At 39.5% G+C, this 21598-nt stretch overlaps 1 protein-coding gene across 1 annotated transcript in view; it reads right to left on the bottom strand.

Annotated features, from left to right (window-relative positions):
• Positions 1 to 389: 389 nt before the first annotated feature.
• Positions 390 to 21598, bottom strand: part of nfat5b (nuclear factor of activated T cells 5b) — a 34126-nt gene continuing 12917 nt past the window's right edge. The window contains 13 exon segments of the mRNA XM_029456604.1: positions 390 to 5081; positions 5979 to 7767; positions 8085 to 8206; positions 8379 to 8391; positions 8393 to 8454; positions 8958 to 9090; positions 9851 to 9903; positions 10014 to 10148; positions 11198 to 11370; positions 11624 to 11814; positions 12591 to 12777; positions 14201 to 14810; positions 17604 to 17729. Of these exon segments, the coding sequence (XP_029312464.1) occupies positions 4843 to 5081; positions 5979 to 7767; positions 8085 to 8206; positions 8379 to 8391; positions 8393 to 8454; positions 8958 to 9090; positions 9851 to 9903; positions 10014 to 10148; positions 11198 to 11370; positions 11624 to 11814; positions 12591 to 12777; positions 14201 to 14810; positions 17604 to 17729 (3833 nt within the window). The 3' untranslated portion in view covers positions 390 to 4842.

Genomic DNA, 21598 nt, shown 5'->3' with positions numbered 1-21598 from the left:
CTAAAACTTTTGGTGCCTCTAAAAGCAAAAAAAGTCAAAGTGATAACACTTTGGACAAGGAACACTTACTGCACATTTGTTTCACATGTTTAAGTAATGTTTATTATTTGCTTAAGAGTCTCCATTAAAGCTGTAATAAAGTGTTGTCGTAACACACTGCAGATATGACATATGAACATGTGCACTTTTGTGAAAACCATATCAGTAGGAAAAGATACCACCAGCCATCAGTCACGGGCCAATAACTTCAGTTGTGGGCGGGTGCTTTGGCAAGGGGAAAACTAAAAACTAAAAACACATATTTCTGAATTAATGTGTATCCTCATCCCGCAGCCAAGTATTCCTCTGCAATGACTTACACCAAAAAACATGAAAACAAAAGCTCAACATTTAAAGTATATATGTTTAATATAGATAGCAGCAAGTTAACATAAATTTAATTTGCAAGAGAATAAAAACATCCCAACAAAAGCAAAATATATAGAAAATATATTGATTTCCCAAGGGTGATTATTTGACAGTTGTTCACATGGTTAGAAACAAAAAGGTATAATTTCCCCCTTGCTATTTCCAGGACCAAAAATAGGCTGTTTACTAGAAGAGTGGTTCACTTGTGTTGGGAGTGAAGAGACTTTAAAGATGTTACAGAAGTGTGGAGCATTTTGGAAAATAATAATACCAGACTTGGTCCAAATTAGGAACAAATCACATGAAAATTGATGTTTTGCAGAATTTGCAATTCACATTGTTCTTAAATTACAGGACAAACAATTCTAGTATGCATTGACTTTTACTGCGAGAACGAAATGACATCCACTCAGAGCCTGAGAGAAATCAGAAAGATTAGCAACCACTGCATCAGTAAACAGTAAGCCTGGATCCACATAAACCCTACAAGCAAGAAGGCAATAAAGAAGACTGAAAAACAATTAGTGACCCTTGTTTCAGACTGAGATGGTTGTTGAGAAGAGACATTTGCATTTTAACTGAGTAAAAGATTTTAAACAAGGCATCAGAAAATATTTCAACAAGCAACATAAATAATAGAAAGAACATCTACTTTGGTTTCTCCTTTATGCTGAAAACGGGAGATGCTATTTAGAAAAATATATATTCAATAACTAACAGGTCTACATTTACAGTATATTAGCTGCATAGCAGTTTCAGGGAAAATTTGTCTGCATCTACGTTGTATAACATAAATGCAATGGATACTTCAGTACAAACAAGTTAGACGCATGACAGAAATTGCACAACACGTTTATCAACCACAACCACATTTATCTGGTCACTGTTGTCGAGCATTTAAAGTACATTTAAAGTCTTATGGCTTAAAACAGTCTAATTTATGAGGACTAATCATCACTGGAGAAACCAGCAGGGTATTAAACAGGCACCAATAGTAAAACATCAATCTGGTTGCTACTACAACGTCTCCTCACGGCACATGTACAATATCTACTGGTGTCTAAAGTGCCATTTTAGGGGGAAAAATAACAGTTTGACAACCTGTGATAGCAGTTTCAATTTGTTGATATTAAATTAAGGTGTAATGTTAAGAGAAAACCACTTGTTCTTTTGCAAGAAACAGAAAGTTAGAGTCTGTTAGCGTTGTGAGTATAATGAGTCACATTTTCATATATTTCTGATGTCCAGTTACATTGTAAATACGCAAATGAGGAAACTGTAATTTCAAAAAAGTAATTACCTCCCCAGTATGTGTATGAAAGAACATTCTGGATCAAAGTGAGACACTTGCAGCCATATTTTATAATCACATTCACTTCTATATTTATAGTAAAAATACTGAAATTTGTTGTTTTGAAGGATCTCTGATTTTGACAATAAAAACCATTTATCTATTTGGTAAAAAAGAACTAGAAGGCCAGCGGTCCAATTATAAGCCTTAAACAAACACATGATATGTACATTAAGGTGTATAATTACAAAATACAAAAGGAGTAACTGTGCACAGGAATGTACATGTTATTGGTACAATCTCATTTAAAGGCATCACCACCATCATCATAAGGTGCTAGTTACAGTATCAGCAGGGGGGGGGGGGCAACTGCATCAATACAGTTAGAAAATATCTGAACACAACTGATTCAGGGAAGCAATTTAGATAATAAACAACACACAAATAAATTAGATATGCTTCTACGAAGGAGAGGCACGGGTACTACAGATTTTTTTTTAAAAAGAGAAGAAGATCTAAACTTTGTAAAACAAACAAAAACAAATAAAATCATAAATACTGAACACTGGAAATCTTAGTTCTTCTATTTCACAAGTTGAAGAAAGCCAATCACAGATAGCTCTTTTCTCCAAAGTCAGGTTTCCTTCAGGAGTAGGGTCCCTTTAAAAACTCACAACCGCTCAAACCCTCAAATCACATTAGTCAAGTTTACATCATCTCCATCATAAAACAACAGCTGTTTCTGACTCTAAAGTGTATTAAATGTAACTGTGTTTATGTGTTTCTAACAAACTGTACATGGAAAACAAGACAACTACTGAGGCATATAACTGAACTAATTCTGTCATCATCAGAGACCAGCCCCTTGTTCACGCATACACTTACAGTGAAACTAAACATGACACAACATTGAAACAAAACAAACAGAAAGAAAAGTGTGGCAGCAGGACTTAGTGCCTAATAAAGAAATCATCTATGTCTATGTTTTTCTTAGGAAAAAAGAAGCTCATGAGCCATAAAACTGGCCTGTCATCAGGATTTCTGCAAAGCAAGATTTGAGTCAAACTCTGGTCCTGAGGCCACTGGCCAACTGCAGACGACTGCATTTACAAGAAAAACATGTAAAAAGGGCTCTGTTACTGCATGTTAATACCTTAACCTGGATGAGATGTATAATGTACAGTTGTAGCCAACAAACCGTTGCTTCACCTCAGCATTCACTAAATCCATCACATTAATAAAACTGGTTAAAAAATAGGCTCTTTTCTAGCTGGTTTAAGAATACTATTCTAGTTCATGCGTGCCTGACGCAGAATGATGCGATCACAATGACGCTAAAACACATAATAATAATAATATACGATAGTACATTCTACTCTCTCTACTGTAGTTGTATTTTAATAGAGTTACATGTCAACTGAAATGATATTATTTGAATAAAAATATCTGGATCCACATTTGTCCGGATTTCTAAGATGGTTTTCAGGAATATATTAGGGTTTGGGAATGAATAGTTGAAAGTTGTAACAGCATGTTAAAAAAAAAAAGGTTCTTCTTCACTGTAAACAATGAGGAAGAGGCAGCTGAAAAACAAACAAACCCACACCACCTCTTGTGGGACTGTACTGTACCCTCGATGAGTAAAGTGGTCACAGCATCATAAAGTGCTGAATATACATGTAAAAAAAAGTCTCAGCCAATATTTGTTATATTTCTACCGCCACACTTTCTTAACAGATTCCTCTCTTTGTAATGTGTTAAAAGGAGAATCTGTTCTAAAAAGTATCAAACTGACACAGTTTGGTTTTGATGAAAGCAGACTAAATGTTAGCCTCAACATGTTTGCTTACCTATATCCCAAAGTGCTATCTGTACACTGCGGCGGAGATGGTAAAGTAGCTCATACTGAAAGATGTAATTCACAGCTGGAGGGGACCATCTTTACTGACTAAACTACAAATATTCTTTTATAGGTATTACTGCACCAAACATCAAGAAGACTAGATCTAATTTAGCCAGGCCTCTTGTAAATAGCAACACAATGCCACATTACTGTAGTTATACGTCTGTTTCTTTCAACGCCATATCATTAATGAAAACCAAAATCACTTTGTGTACAGCTACAGTGAATATATTTATATAATCAGGTGCAAGCTAGCTGCTACAACATTGAAATAATCAGAAACAATATTTAAGACACTTGTTTGTGACTACACATCACAAACACCTTTCTACTTTGCTACTTTTCTTCTACCTCTCATTTCTCTGCCTCATCACTAACCTTCTTTCACTGTTGGGTGAAAATCATTTCAAACCACGTCAACAGAGTCTACCTTCCACACATTCAATGTATTCAACCCTACATACTCTAAACCTGCCTTGCTATACCGCTCACTCCACCTTCCATGTAACAAAAATACAAAAGAAGTATTAAAGGGAACACTATTCATGGAAACCACTAAACACTTTGGAGAACACTTTAGAAAACACCACAAGAACCGAAAGACGCAGCAGATAACATCGCTGACACTCCATCTACAGATACACACACAACTTCATAAGTTAAATGAATAACAAGACCACTAAGTTACTGCACTTCCGGAGGAAAAGTTGAAGAAAAGCGCCAAATGCTTCTTTTCTCACAGAAGAGTAATTACAATGTGTCTGTTCTCTATCTAAGTAGGTTACAACGGGGAGTCAGTCAATCATAAAGTCAATAAGAGACATTCACTTTTCTCGGCCAGCCCACTCTGCCAAGAAAATGAAAACCAAATTCACAGTTCACTGTCTGGATATTAATTTGTCCAGCTTCATAATGAGATAACAGATATCATTCATGCCACTTTGGGAGAATAATCACAAAGACTTTTTTGTGAGGAAGAGACTGGCTCAGCAAGGCCAGCAGCACCTTCACTGCTCTTTTTTTTTTACTAAATCCTCAGTCCTGAAGCAAACAGAATAATGTGTTTGTAGGGCAAAAGAAATATTTAGTGATCAGATCTAATTACATAATGATCCGTTTGTCTCAAACTTCATGATGCAGGGCCAATTCACAAATCTTGTGCTTATCAACGGACAACATTTTGTCTACATTTAACAATTATTCCACATATCAAAAATAAAAGACAAATCCTGTACGTAGGTTAGTACGAACGAGTTAAGTTGCTGCCCGACTCCTGCAGGCTGACCAGCAGGTCATCAATCTTCTCCATGCTCTGAGAGACATTCATGCTGTTCGGTACAGGCCCAGACTGAGACAGGGACTGGCTGAGCAGCGACTGGATGTGTGCGTCACTCTCTCTTTGGTTCTGACCGGACTGGCTAATGGCTATAATCTGATCCGACAGCGTGTTTCCAGGAGTGTTCATCAGCTGGCCACATTCTGCAAGGAGAGAACAGGATGAGTTCATAAACCTCAGACAGTGTAGGTTTGTAATGCAACTTTATTGTTCCACATTTCTTTGTGCTGTAGTTTAGTTGGTAAACGTACGAGTACATTTATTTCAAGTGCATTGAATGAAATGGAAGGAGTACTTCGACTACTGTAGGTGAACTTGAAGACTATGGCTGAATTTCTTAACACAAATGTTACGTATGCAAAACAATACTTAAATATTCAATTCAATGTAATGTGAACTTTATTTTATTTTTCTATTTATACCTTTTGTTTAGAAAGTGTAAGTGGTTTTATCAGTTTTGACAATGGACAGTGTATTCAGATATCACAATTATCAATAATACTACAGTGAATTCTAAACCCTCTGTACATCAATCCTTAGTTATTAAGCCATTAAGTAAGTTGTATTTAATTGGACAAATAAGAGGGGAATGCAGTACCAATTAATTACTACTTAATAAACTAATTTATAAATGGATCAAATTAAATGGACTAAATAAAATAAATCCAAAATAGTATCTCCACACTGAGCAAATCCATCCACTGAGGAAGGCCACGAGATCAGAAAGTCATTGGACCTTATCTAAATATATAAATCAATTATGAAATTTGTATTCAATGTTTTTTGGGGGAAATTAAAAAGGGATTTCTTTTTTTTCCCCCACTTGGTTCCCCATTTAAATGTCCCATTCGACAACCCGACTATCTTTTATGTGGTGCATGAAACGTTTTATGGTAAAAACTAAATTTGGAGGTAGTTACCAAAAGTTGTCCTTGGCTATTAATATGTTTTGTAGATGGTTCATATAATATTTGCCATCTACACTTGTTGGTCATTAATACTACCTCAACAAGTTTAAGGGTGTGTAAGAAATGCCTTACCGTTCTGAATCCCAAAAAGAAAGAGGCCAGGCTGTTGAGGCTGGCTGGGCTGATTGATGCTCCCGCTGACAGCAGTCTGAAACAGAGTCCCTGGCTGTTGAACAGGGGACGAGGTGGTTGTCTGGAGGTTTGCCACGCCGTTCTGTGAGGCAAACATGGCTGACTGTGCAAGCTCCTGTGCGGCCAGACCCCCCTGCAGAGAGGCCATGTTAGACTGAGGCATAAAGAGGCCAACAGGCTGCTCCCGCCGGGTGTTTGAGCTGCTGCCCAGCTGCATCGGCTGTTGCTCCTGAAACATGACTTGCTGTCGTGGATCGTTGGGGTTCCCTAAGGCCATGGGCTCAGAGCGATCCTGCTGGTTTACTGTAACCATGCTGGCTTGGGAAAAGAGGAGAGAGGGGTTTTGGGGCTCCTGGGAAACTAGACTGCTGCTGGTCAGTGGTGGCATCTGGCCCTGGCTGCTGAACAGGAGGCTGGAGGCCTGATCTGGAGTGGACAGGGGGTTGTTGCAGAACAGTAGGCCAGCTTGCTGTTGCTGCTGCTGGCCTGGAGAGAGTGTGTTTGGGGAGATGTTCTGAAACAGGGAAGCCTGCTGGGCTGGCTGTGTGTGGGGCTGAGGCTGGGAGGGCTGCTGCTGCTCCATGGGGCTTCTCTGTTGAATCGGGGGAAGCTGGGTCTGAGCCTGAAATACAGATTGTGGTTCAGGGGCAGGTGTTTGTAGAGCACTGAGAAAGGCCAGCTGCTGCTGCTGCTGTTGCTGCTGCTGTTGAGCACTACTGGTTGTGAGCTGAGAGGGCAGGGATGTCTGCGGGAGGAAAAGTCCCGGGGTTGAGGGCTGTTGGTCTGGAGACTGTAGTACTGTCATGGTGTTTTGGAAGAGAGCAGCCTGGACCTGCTCCTGAGAGGCTTTCTGAAACAACGCCCCCTGTGGATCTTGTGTTTCAGCCAAAGAACTAGGATTGTGGAACATGGGTGGTGAAGGGTGTGAGGGTGTCTGCTGGAGGAAGTTGGTCTGAATAGAGAGCAGGTCACTCGCCTGCTGAAAGAGAGCTGCTTGTTGCTGCTGCTGCTGCTGGGCCTGTTGGAAAAGAGTCCCCTGGTTTGGCACCACTCCTTGTGATGGGCCCTGCTGCTCTGCGTTCTTGGCCTGAGGTGCATCCTGAAACATGCCACACTGCATTTGAATCTGTGACTGAAACAGCTGCTGTTGTAAATTCTCCAAAACCTGCTGCTGTTGCTGCTGCTGCTGAATGTGTTGTTGCTGGATTTGTTGCTGTTGCTGTTGCTGCTGAATTTGCTGTTTTTGGATCTGTTGTTGGTGCTGGATGTGTTGTTGCTGCTGTTTGGCCATTGATGGGTCGGATTGAAGCGGTAAGTTACAGAACCCTTTGGCTTTAAGTTGCCTCACTGCCTCCTCCAGCTGGGCTACGTCTGTGGGGAACAGCGGCAGTTGCTGCTGTTGAGGCTGAGTAGGTTCTCCACACAGCCTCCCTACAGATCCAGAGCCGCTGCCGGGCCTCTCCTGCCCGAGGCCCTCTCTGGGCTCCAGGAGGAACTGCTGTGATCCCTGCTGGAGCAGAGAGTCGGCGGGCACAGAGAATGAGTTGGTGGCAGCAATGTCTTGCTTCTGGATCGTGCTTAAGGGCTCTGTGTTGGGAAAAACAGGAGTCTGGCCTTTGTCAGGGTCTCCTGCAGGCTGAGACAGGTTGTTGTTGAAGGGTCTGTTTTTATTTAGATGTCCTGCAGTCATGTCTGGGTTCTGCTGGGCTTGACACAGGTCGCCAGTCTGCTGAAAACACAAAATAAAAGATCTTCTTATTTTGCCTTTAGATTGCTTTTTGTTAGATTGCTTATTGTCAAAACTGTCCACATATGATGATAACTGTGATATCCCTTTGTGTTCTTGTCTTTTATTTTTGTTATTTTGTTTTCTTCTTTACACTTAAAATGTACATAATATATGTTCACAAGATAAACAAAACAATAAACAGAGGTAAAAATAAGTAAATAAAGAGTGTGAAAAATGTATATAGTGTGAAATATCAAATGACTTCAATACAATCCAAATAATTTCCACAATGTTAAAGTTACAGATCAACATATCACCTTAAATACACCTGAAGATTGGAGGTGGCTGGTGACCTCCATCGGAGTGACATCTTCTCTCTTCACTAAAGGCAACATCGAAGGCATCGAAGGCATCGAAGGCATCAAGGCACCATCTAGAACTGTAGGAGCAATAAGACATTGAGTCTTATTTCTAAAAATGTTTTCTTTTGCTTTATGTTCAGCTATTCAGAGAAGTGGCAGTCCACTGTGAGTGTATTAGAAACATAACAGATTTCAAATAGGAGGCTAGAATCATGGCTATAAAGAATAGTTAACAAAAGGGAAAATAACCTTTAATTTGTTCAGTCAAATGAACAAGTCTTCACTGGAGAAGGCGCCTCTTTCTTCACAGGAACATCATTTTTTGCTACAACGGAAAACACCAACAGATTTTAATCTTTATGAGCCCACAAAATGAGAACATCCGTGGCAACATACAGCATAATAACACTTTGTTGATCGTATCTTTCAAAGTGTTGTATGAGTTGTGCGTTTTGTAGACACACTAAGGACCTTACAATAACTAAAAGTACTAATATAGGAAAGTCCTGAATATGGATGACCCTGGATTCCCGTGTTTAGAAGTGGGTTGTGTATTGTGCTCTTAAAAAGATATGGCTAATGATTGCTAATACTTGCTCTGATCCCACTAAACTGCAGGTGGTGGTGTTCTCAAGTTGTGAAACTGAGTGAACCAGCTGTGGTGCAAGGCAGTAAATATACAAAGTACTTTGTAAATAACGACCTTGTAATCAGAAGTTTAAATGCTATAATCTAACAAGCTGTTGTCCCCATCAGTCGATTGCAAAAGGTGACAGATTAAGAACTTTGTGTGATTTAGTAAATCAACTGACATTGACTGGAACAAACCTGAATCTGGAGTGTAGGTGAAAGGCTGAACATCATGGGATCTCCCAGCATTAGTCACCACATAGATTACCACACACACTGAAGAGCTGATGGCTTGGTTCTGGTATGGAGGAACCTTCACTATCAAGTGATTCTAGGGTGGGGGGGAGGGGAGTGATCGTTAAAAGAAAAGTCAGCAAAAGAGAATGAATACAGTAGGTATAACTGCACTTATCTAATCTGAAGAACATAGTGAACACATCTTTTAAAGCAATATGTGGATGAGCATCAGATGATTGCATTCAGTTATGAAGATTTGTCTTGTAAATGTACAAATACATTCTTACTCAGTGATTGGGTTAAACCAGTGTGGCAATATCTACCAAATGACAGGGGCAATAGCTGTAATTAAGTTTTACTGTCCACCTATCAACAGGTGGCAGTAAAGCTTTGAAAAATGTAGCGTTGCCCCATAAAAGAGCAGAGGCAACTTCATCAGTGTTTGTTACACCTTGCAGATACACAACATTCAGTAAGAAACAATGAATGTAAATAACAAGAAAACTCCACAGTGTATCTTTAACAAAGAATTAAATGACATCCAATGAGTTCAACACAATAACTTTTACTATTAGATGCAGATTCATTAACTTTGTCTACTTTTGACCACTTTGTTTACAAGGGCAAAGGTTTAAACCGGACTGTTGAGACACACTCAGCGTAGCGTTTTAGAATGAGTGTAATTAGGTCAGTACACAATGAGACTACTCAAACCTTTGAACCAGCAGCCATTTAAGATGATTACATCTAAAGCCCCAAGCAAATCTGAAACGACTGCTCCTATCTACTCTGCTGATTAGTAATTGGCATTAATCATTCAGTACAAAAATAACACAAGAGCAATAACATTTTACCTGGTGAAACAGCTCCATGTCAATTTCAGCCTCCGCCTTCCACGATTTCTCATCTGGAACAGACAGAAGATGCAGCAGGTTTAATTAATGGAGAATAATTATAATGCATGAAGCCAAAAATATCCACGGACAATCATATTCTAAAAAAATAACAATTTCTTACCGGAGACATTCTCCTGAAATATGACTTTGGTGTCTTTAAGGAAGTTTTTGCCGATGATAAAGACCTCTTCTCCACCCCTCACTGAACAACTGTGTAGAGACTTCTTCAGGATTTCAGGCACTCCTGCAGGCTGAGCTGAAAACAGCAGAGGTACATATTTATGATAAGGGTCACTTTTGCTGATGTTCACCATAAATACCAAGTTTTTTTTGTTTTTTTTATAAATAAAAGAAGCTGATTGCTTTAAACGTATTTTCACCCAAATGTTATAATGTCAATAACGCCTCAAAGTAACTAAACACAATCCACTGCTGCAACAATGCCACTTGCAGTTTATATTTGTGTCTCCAGACAACCTGCAATCTGATACAAAAACCTTTTATAACTAAGACAGCAATGTAACTATTTAACGTTTAATGTGACTATTTAATACTTTCTAAGGCCTTTCTTTAGGAAACCGATTTCAAGGCTTTTTACAAGACCTGCAGATAAGCTGAACAAAGATGTGACGCTTTTTCATACAACTCAAATACTGGCTGTTTCTCACAGGCCTCCAAAATGGCAATAAGAACTTTGAACAACCTGAAGCTCAAAACCAGCCGCCGTTTCCTCGAACACATTTCACAAATCTTTTTCAGAATTTGGATGCCAATGGGGATTACTTTTTTTTGGGGGGGTTTTGTGGAAAGATATTTCCCTGGATTGCATGCTAGCTCTGTGTAAACAATAAAAGTCCACACACTTCTATTGTTTCGTCCTGTCGTTCTCGTTCTCCCCTGTCTCTCTCTCTCTCTCTCTCAAAGCAGCTCTCACAAATCCACAGAAACTTTATTATAGCCCTAAGCGTCTTTCATGTTTATGAAACCAACCACACCCTCATACTGTACGCATCATCAAATAACACTTGAAACTGAAAAGTTCTTTACACACTGTCCTCAAATGGGAACATAAAAACACAACAGTCTCATGACCTCAGGCTAGATTCAACTTCACAAACAGGACCTCTCCTGTTAAAGAGAAGAAAATATCTCTGCTTATAATGGTAATTATTAACTACATGAATTACAGGTCAGCTGTCTCTTTTGTTTCATTAACTTCTAGTGAAACTGGTTTAATATAGGGAAATAATACACCAGAATATCCACATTTATAACAGCAAGACAAACACAAGGAGACTGACGTACTACACAGGATTGGGGATGAGGGAGTCTGTAGTGTGAGCACTGATCCATCTGAACGGGGTATGTTGACCCGGAACACCAGCCGAGCACGTGTGCTCTTCTTCTTCGATCCAGCAACACCGATGCGAGCCTCAACATCAGCATTACGGAGCTTCAAGATCCCAACGCAGTCCACCCTGCACAGAGACAAAATGTTAGCCAGTTTAAACAACAACTTTACAGCGTTTGCTAAACTAGCAGCGCTTTACAAGACTAAATATCTCAGCGTGTCATTACAATAACTGATTGCTCTAAGGCATCGATAAAGTATCTATCCATTATGCAATTGCTTGAATTGGTTTGAATTATCTGTGAAGTACAACTGGGCACATAAAAGTAATAACATTTATAAAATAAATAAATAATTCAATCTCAAAGAAAAGTACGTACGCTAGTGTCATGTTGGTGCTTGGATCAAGGGACACCTCGATGACAGTTGTGCCATCAATGTCCACCTCTTTGCAGGCTGTGGTGTTGCGGCCGGTCACCCTGCAAGCTTGGTAGAAACCATGAGGTTTAACGCGCCCAGTGTCGTTGCCCACGAACACCTGCAAAACCACTGGCTCATTCACTCCCTCCAGCTGTGCAAGTGAACACAAAAGACAAAGAATATATGCATTATAATACATGTTTGTTTCCCTACCTGGCCAGCAGATGCCCTCAGAGTGCATTTTGGCATTTTTCTCATCAGGCAATTAATCCTCATGTGTCCTGTATTCTTAGTTTGTTTATCTTCTTGTACAATATGATCAGCTTGTGTTTGTTATCTTCTGCTGTTATTTTCTATTTTTGACTTCTATGCCCATTATTTGCATCTGGGTCCCCTTGCTCTTCACAAGTCCTGACAGTACAAACAGTAACTGATTCAATAAAACTCACACGGCTCTGTGCCCAGATTCATCTCCAAATCACCTCTTGGGCTACAACAAACTGACCACAATAATGATCAAACGCTGTTGTGGCAGTGTATCCAGTCTGGCTTCTTACTCACTTGTCTTAAGAAATCATGCATATCCATCCACATATATTAAACAAAATTGACAAGCAAGCAGCATTAACAGACTCCATTTGGGGGGAAATAAAACTTGATAGAGGCTTCCCTACTGAGCATGTTAAGTCCTTCCACTTTTTGACACACTGTGACCTTAACGCTTCTACCTTGAACATATTTTACTTTTATTTTACCCCACTGCTCCTATGGCTCTAAAAAGGAGCAAGTCTTACACAACCACACATATTTCAAAGCCTCAATAATCCCATCATTAACTTAACCTTAAACAAAGGCACACTGTGGCGAGAAGTCAAAACATTGACTACATAGTTCATTGTGGAGGCTGTGTCAGGGTTTAACAGTTACCTTTAAAGTAGGGAAGCCCTGCTGAGTGCGGTCCTTCACTGACCCTCTGCTGCCTTCAGTCAGATAGCGGGCTCGGTGCTGCGTCTCCGGCTGGACGAGGATCTTTACCTCCTTCCCCTCACTCTTCTGTGGGTATTGCATGGAAAGCGTTCCTACTTTCTGGTTAGTTGTCTGAGAATCATCGGAGCTGCAACAAAGACCGGTTTGACAGAGACACCAGCAGATTACTTCTAATCCTAACATTTTTAAACAAGTTTATTATAGTTGGTGCAATTTAGCTGGCATCTTCTGTTCTGATATTGTGGTGGAAAAAGTAAAGAATGTCTGAAACTCGCTTTAACGGATTATAACCCCGTCCTAATTCTTTCAGAGACCCCCCCCCCCCCGAACCTCCACCTCCCATGATGCTCTGACCAATGCAGAGTTAACAGGCCCTCCATCAACCAAGCATATTCTATCCCCAGCTCTTAAAGCGTTCAGAGTTATCTGTTTATTTAATCTGCTCTGTTTATCCTAGGTCTTTGAGAGAGGCTCTGTGATTCACTGTGGCTGACCATTGTTTGCACTTCAGTATCCTGCCCCTCCCTCCCCTCTGATCTAACCGCTCTTCTTCAGTCAAAGCGTGGTGGGAAATTTAGGTAGTTTGTTGAACATTTCTATCTGTTGTGCAATGTGTGATGTTCTTATAATACCTATGCTGACAGTCAGGAGGAGATTATCCACAAGGGCCCTTCAGACAATGGTAACACAGAATACCAAAGTAACAAGGTAACAAAGTACCTACTCAGGAGTTGAACTGTGCAACTACCACCGGGGGAATATTAGATGCATGAAAAGTCAATTAACTACTCAAACAACTTCCTTCATTAAGTGGAGTCTTTGTTTTCTTTTGATGGGTGACAGATTAGTGGAAGAATTTGAGTAAATTATTGAAGTAAAATAACAAATGCAGATATTTTCAACAGGGAGAGTGTGAAAAAATATATGATATGAAAACGATGAGAATCATATGCTATGGCTTTTGCAGTCACCAGATGTACTCTGTATTCTAATTTAATACAACGCATCAGAATACCAAATGAGGGAATATTTAGCACTGAAACTAATGTTTATTTTCATTATTTTTGGATTCATCGTTTTGTGAAAAATGCCATCCTCAATTTCTTAAGAACAGTGATGCCTTCAATTTGCTTGTTTTGTTCGACCAAGTCCAGGACCTAATGATATTCAATACAAAGAAAAACATCCTCACATTTAGGAAGCTGGAACCAGAAAATGTCAATTTTATCAAATTAAAAAATTAAAGTTGGTGATTAATTTTCCGTCACTCGACTAATTGATTAATCAACAAAGGGTTGCAACGCTAAATGATCTGGGGGAATAGAGTTCATCTCTCCTGTAGAGCATCAGAAACTTTGACCTGCAAGCTTGTGGTGGCCTAACATTTGACCTAAGACACCTCTAGTTAGTTTTTCCTTTAATTCTTCACCTATCTGTACCTAAACAGAGCCTCCTTTGACAGATATGCAGAGGATCATGCTATGGATGTTAGAATCTAACAGGTCACACAGTTGTATTTCAAACTAACTACATCTATGTGTCTTACAAACCTTCCTTTTGATCCAGTCTTGTTGTCAAGGCCTAGCTGTGACAGCACAAAGTGTGGACCTTTGGCACTGTCTGCATCAAACACGTCCATGCTGGCTTCCCCTGCAGGCACAGACTTTGGACCAGGCCTCTGCTTAGGTGTACGTTTGCGTGACTTTCGTGGCACCTCTGTGTTGTCATTGTAAGAGACAGTGCTCATGATACTGAAGTTGGAAAGAGAGTCTTCCATCCAGATGCTGTTACTCTGCTCTGAGTCCAGGGATGTTTCATCTTGGCAGGACATCTGGCTGTCATCAAACAGGTCTTGTGGAGGTGGAGAGATGTTCAGTACGGTGCGGCGCTTAGATGGAGTCATCTGGTGATGTTGCTGGGCATCCTGGAATGTTACTCCTCTTCCTCCTCCTTGCTCACTGCTGCCCCTGCAGTTACCGCCACCTTCTGCTCCGACAACCTCTGGAACCACTCTGCTACTCCTGGGGTCCTCCGGGTCAACAGTGCCGCTCTGAACTGGGTTCTGGTCACTGGTTGAATCGCTGGAAGGCATGGTGGGGCTGGAAGAGGTGGAAAAAGCACTGCGGGGGCCTTCCATGGTCATAGAGGAGGACATGGCATCTACAGTGCAAATAATTCAACCGTGAATAAAGGCCTCTCAACCAGTGTTGGCTAGCAGTCCCATTTAAGCAGCAAAATTTGTTCATGATTGTTTATTTTTTGCTTTTGTTTAGCATTTTGTTATTCATCCAATTAAAATTTCCCCCTTTTCATTGGTTTCTTTAGTATGTATGTCTGTGGTGCTGATGATATCTGAGGATTTGTAACAGTATGTGAAGAGCAGTATAGATGTGGCTAAAAGGGGCCAGTGATGAAAGGTGAGCAGTCCCCCTTATTTAAAATTTAAAAAATAGATCAGACTAAAAATACTAGTGAATAAACTAACTTGCAACAAAAAAACCTGAAAGAATTTATCATTATTATTAGCGTTTTGTTCATGTTAAACTGAAAATTTGTCCAAAACGATGAAATGGAGAGGGAAGTTCAAAACAGTTATATGTACAAATATGATGTATGCCAATTATTGGAGCTTTTACTTGTTTTTAATTTTTTTGCTACAAAGGTTCATTTAGTTGGGACTGAACGTAGCCACAGAGACAAAATAAACAAGCTTCTGACCTATGAAGCAGAGAACTGCAGACCATTTTATATGCAGACACTCCCTGCTTCAGAGGGAACTTCCTGGAATATAAAAATGAGACAGCGAATGAGCAATAAGAGCTGAACAGTAAAAATGTATTCAGATTTTTTTTTAAAGAATAATAACACAGGGTATTCTTTTTTTATCTTTTCTTTTTTTTTTTAATATAAATGTTGCTCCAGCATGCTGACATACACTGTACTTTCAGTTACAATGAACTAGATGAAGAGTGGGGAAAAGTCTGGTTAAATTGCAGATAGTAAAAAGGAGTTAGACTGCTGTTGACAATCTGGATTGTTTGGTGACTCATTAGTTTGCAAAACACACAGTCGGAAAGAAAAAAGAGGCACATACAAAGTATGAAGGTAGTGTCCTTTTGAGCAAGTATCAAAACACAAAGACATAAAAGATGACAAACCAAAAAGATACATTAGCGACCCAAATTAATGACCAAATACTGATGTCCAATACTTTTACAGATGTTGAGAGGTGGATTATGAGCGTTTACCCTGTAGTCTATCCTATGCACTACATGAAAGATGTTAAAACAGCAAAAGCAGTGCTGCAAATAAAAAAACAAATCATTATAACAATGTTCTGCTAAACACTGCAATTACAAATGAGGTCACTGCTAAGTTTGTTTAAAGAAACATTTTTTGAAACAAAAGATGAACAAAGAAATAAAAGCCAGATGATGTTATTGGCGGTTTTCATTTAAACTTCCATGTAAAGTAAAATATACTTCACCTTCCTCCTCATACAGACAAATTTTTCCACCAGGTCAGAGCGCTGCAAGTGGCTGTAATGGAGCACTGAAGTCCATGGATTTACTGAAACTCACTCTAATGCCTTGACGCTTCAATGGGGAGCAGAACAAAACAGCTACAGTGAAGCAAACGCTGTAATTTATTATTATTTTAGTTGTTTCTATTTTTTTTAACTATTCTTCTGATGACCATTTGGGAATTTTCAGAAATGGAAAAAATGGAAAAAAGTGCTCGGGGGAAAAAAGCCATACAAATGGTGTTTTTGAATAACAATATCTGTGCACTATTAATTAGTTTTGACTAAACCAATTGGTTTCGTGACCAGCAGGAGAAAGTAAACCATGTATGTAAAACCAATGACGGTGCGGAGCTCTTTTCTGCCCTCTATCACAGTTCATAGTTTTCTTTAATATTTGCCACTTGGGACGGGGTGGCCAAGCAGTCTCTTCTCATAGGAACGTTTTGTATTTGGACAGCACTATGTAGTATCTATGTATCAAGAGAAGGCACAGAGAAAATGTGAAGGGTCGAAGGAAAAGCGAAGAAATGTGACGCAGCATTAGTGTCTCTTTACACTTTCTTTCCTTAAACTCAGATTTCTTAGAACTTAAGATGTCCTCTGTTGTGTATGCACTGTACACTCATCTTGTTTTGTTCTTTTGCAATGTTTAATGTCAGCACAGAAATGCTCATTTAGGTGAAATACTTTTTCCAATGACTGGTAAAACATCTGTTTAAATGAAATACTGTCTGATCATGACACAGCCAGCAAAACTGCACCAAGTGTTGTGAGTGACCATTTTCCATCTTACCACACTGCAAGCATAATGATTAGGATGTTATTCATCTCTAAAAGGGCTCTTTGGTTCACTGTGAAGTCAACAAGCTCATCAACCACAAAACTGGCCACAGCTTAAATTGAATTTATCTGGAATTCTGAGTTTCTCTGCAAAATATGATTTTCTTCTCTGAACAATAACTCCACGTCGGGAGAGAAAAATGGTCAACAAGGTGATTACAGCCACGCAACACTTCTTAATTCTCTAAGAAATTGAAAAAAAAGGAAGAAAACTGTAAAAACCACCAAGTATTTTGTGCTGAGTATGCAGCACTTTGAAATAATAGGCTTTATTGGGCTCTCTTATCATTATTGGTTTCTGTGTACTGTTACAAAGGAAACATGTCAACACTTTGGTGCTTCACGAGACCACAATGTACAGACCATATTGACCACATTTTTCACAAGAAGTTACATCACATGATGTAACGTCCTTTTTAAGCTTTTCTTTTTTGACTGACATGAGGATCATAGAGCAGCAGGCTTTCCTGTCCTATGCAGACATTTGTTTGCCTACATATACAGACTGTTTACGAGTTGTGCTTTTCGGGAGTGCGGCATGATCTGTCCTGCTTGCAGAGGAGAAATAAAGAGGAGTAGGATCCTACCTGGTGCTACAGCAGATGAAGGGGGAGGCACTGCCTCTCCGCCGCTCTTTTGACTCATGACTTTTGGGCTCTTCTGAGTGGAGAAAGGCAACTGTAGCTCTCTGGGAAGAAGGTCATACGCTGATTCTGTTGAGAAAGCAAGAAACATATAAAAAGGGATGATAAGGTGACATATTCACTTAGGAGCTCGACAGCTTTCGTTGGTAAAATGAGAATCATGATTCACACGAGTCACCTCAATCACCAACTTGTTGCAGACGTGAACATGAACATGAAAATGACACGACTCCCTGTTGTATTGAGTCATGTTTTACTGAGAAATATATTTCCGGTTGATGTCTTAATTACAGTGTGACACATTGGCAGTCATTTCACCTCACAACTCCTTTGCAACTAGCTGCAACCTGCTTGGCAACAAACCAGATAAATGACAAAGAAATTCACACAAGTCTTTAACAATGCAGGGTAATTCCAGCCTCATTTCTGATGCAAAACTGTTTTACACCTCTTTATTACTACTATATCAGCCTGCCGGCTGCACATATTGCAGTATCATGCGACACGGTAACCTGTTCTCACCAAGATGGCGTCATCAGGTGACGGCGGTAGCTCAGTCCGTGGGGACTTGGCTCTCTATACATAATGCATGTGTATAGCTCCTGTTTGTGCATGTGTGTATTTAGGCCTCTGTGTGAGAATATATGTAACAATAGAGTAAAACATTTTTAATTTCCTGTTGCGGGATTAATAAATGTTTCTTCTTCTTTAAAGAAACAAAAGTCCAGTGCACGATTAGTTTGTTTGTAGAAAAAAACAAGAGAAATCAAAAAATAAAGTATGTGGGAATAAATGCGAATGCACTTTGTTTATGATGTGATTTTGATCAGATGTTTTACTTCATTTGAAACTTAATCTTTACTAGTTAAACAACACTAACCTTATGTAGATGATAGACTTAAGAGAGTACAGCAGAGATTTTGCACTTCTAACATGATGGACATTAAAAAAAAGGGCGCATAATCGATGCAGCAGAATCTGAGATATTGTGTTATTTTTTAAAATAAATGTGTCACTTTTTAAAACCAATCAAAGAAGAAGAATCAAAGAATAATCTGCAGATTATTCGATGATGAAAATAATCATTAGTTGCCCTATTTGTGACATTTTTGTTTACCTTAACAAACCTTTCTTAAAGAAGGAGGTGGAACATCTTCCTCTCACAAGAATGTCCATTTCATTGAAGGTAAAATAGTAACTCTGGGCTCTGAGTACACATTAAGGAGGACCAAACCAAATGGGAAAAAAAGAAATCACAAAATGACGAGACCACTGAGGTAAAAGCAAAAGCTGTAATGTACCGAATAAACAGCACATCTCATTACAAACAGGCTGCCGGGTCGTACAAAGCCTTTTTCTCTCCTCTCTGTGCCTCCCACAGGCCCGACAGGACTTGGGTTAGGGGAGAAAGGCTTGGGTCAACAGCATGACAACACTTTTACTAGCAGCCTGATTCATCATCCAAATATTATGGTATGAACTTAGAGCGGCCATTACAGTCGCCTGACTCTCTTCTCTGCCAACTGCCAGCTTTAATTACTTGCAGCTGAGTCCCAGGGTTCGGTGTGTATATCAGATACTTAACCCTCCCATTGTTACCACTCGCTGTGTACAATAGACAAACCTGGGACATACTGAAACCAGCCCATGCCTCTTCATTCCCAAAGCCCTCCAGTCTCTTACAGCTCGCTTTAGAAGAGCAGGGAATGCTGGTTCCCAGAAAGGGAGCTTAAATCTGGACTCGGCAAACTCGTATAACTCACACTGAACCACACATACACACAGGATTCTAGTGTGGTTTTGCTGGTTATTTGCTAAGTTCTCCAAACAACATCACATACACACATGCGTGCACATACACACAAACGCCCCCCCCACCACCTCCACGAAAACACTTTCTCTGCCCCTGCATTTACACTTTAACTCTACAGTCTTCTTGGGGCTCACTGACTGACTGCACATGCAGCAACATGTGCTCTGAGTGAGCAGCACTTCCAGTAAACAGATTGCCAACCGCACAGACTGAAAATATGTACTCTTCTCTCAGAGCAGTGGTCTCGAATCACTGGCTGGCCTGTTTAAAGTGTTTCCACAGTGCCTTGACGTTTTAAGACAGAATTTTTTTATTTTATTTTGCGGCATATTTGTTTCCTGAGTGCAATTCTTAATTTACATGTGACAAAACACTGTCCCTTTCACACAGGAGAAGATTTTAAAAAATTAAAAAAAGGTCAGCCTCGTTAACTGGGAAATAAACGGCACAAACTCACACACCATATGATGTTTTGATTTTAACTTAAGACTGCAGTCATGTTGTGCAAACCACTGAGGAAAACCTTTCACGTCTGTGATCGTCATAATAACAGATTAAAGCCTGACCATGAACATGTGGTTAGTTTTGATCAGGTCCATTTATGCTATTAATACATTTTAATGACTTTCAACTGAATTGAAAAGTGGCGACCATCTTTAACTGTTTCACACATTCAGTTTTCCTCACGTTCATTGTAAAGAGAAGGATAAATAATACACCAAGTTAAAACCCAAGTTTCAGGTTAAAAGTCCTGCATAAAGTTAGATATGTTGGGAGCCAAACAGTCAAACATCTTTTCTCTTTATACCGTCACCATACCTTCTAATATGTTTATATGGTAAGTAGTGCAGGCTAAAGGTGAAAAAAGAAAGCACTCACCATGTGAATGGCAGGACTTACACTCCCATTCATTTCCCTCACATTCCTGCTGCTTGCTCTTACTAGCCCTGGCACCTGGGGCGTGGCACTGGTTTTTTGGCTGAGTGACTGATTTAACTCTCCTTCTGTCCCCCTCCTCCACTCCACCTACCTCTCCCTGTCTTGTTTACTGTGCTCCCGGACCCTTTTCTGTAATTCAACTTGCTCAACAGGTTAATGGTATTGTCATGTGGAATCTTGTCAAGCAGAAATGAAGTAATAGAATAACCTACTATATGTAGAAAGATTCCCCAAGTGGATTTATTGAACTTGGTGGAATACGATTGAAGAAAAAGTGATGGGGAAAAATAAGATTAAGCTCATTACATTTGGAGATTATTCCAAGCAGCGAAAGAAAAAAGAAACAGTGAAGGGGCTGGCACACCTGCAGCAAACCATGTACAACAACCCTGAAATGTTTACAGCCAAGCCTACATGAAGGCTGCCAGGGACTCCATAGCAACACAGATCGGGGGACAGGTCTTTTGAGCGTTTGTGTCTCTCGTGAGATAATGTGGAGAAAATTTGAAAATTAAAAAAGCAATATTAAGTGAAGAACTGGACATGCAGGATATTACATGAACAACATTAAAACAACTTGTAAGTCTGTAAAATGTGCCCATTGTTATCTTATTTGACACCACCCATTACTAAAACATAACACTAACATCCTATATAATACTATATGAATAAAGCCTTTATGCTTAATTAATGCATAGCTAATAATTGACTCTTCTTGATCTAATGCAAGAATAAATGTACGATATATCACAACTCTGATTTAATATTAATCAAGTCACTGAACAGGGCAATATATTCACATACAGATGTATTAGTATCATTATCAGAGCCTTGTTAGATCACTGACAAGTTTATAATTCAATTGCAAAATGCCCTGCGATGGTCACTGATTCTTAAATGAGAATAAATCATTTGCATAAAAAAACAAAAATCGTTTTTATTATTATTATTATTATTATAAAATGATAATATGTGGCAGATATCGCCTCAAACGATAAATACTGCAATATAGTGATTGTTTTAAATGCAGCACTAAGTAACTTGAGCTTATCATGAGCTGATACATTTAAACATTACTATTGGCTTTCTTTGTCAAAATGTTTTTGTGTGTGCATATTTCCTGACCTAGTATATTCCCAAAATGTCAGCCAACTGTAATTCAATTTTGCGGTTAAATTGGCGACAC

The sequence above is a fragment of the Cottoperca gobio genome, chromosome 3 (assembly GCF_900634415.1).
Source record: "Cottoperca gobio chromosome 3, fCotGob3.1, whole genome shotgun sequence".
In the NCBI taxonomy this organism is placed as follows: Eukaryota; Metazoa; Chordata; class Actinopteri; order Perciformes; family Bovichtidae; genus Cottoperca; species Cottoperca gobio.
This window is presented reverse-complemented; position numbering and strand designations above follow the sequence as displayed.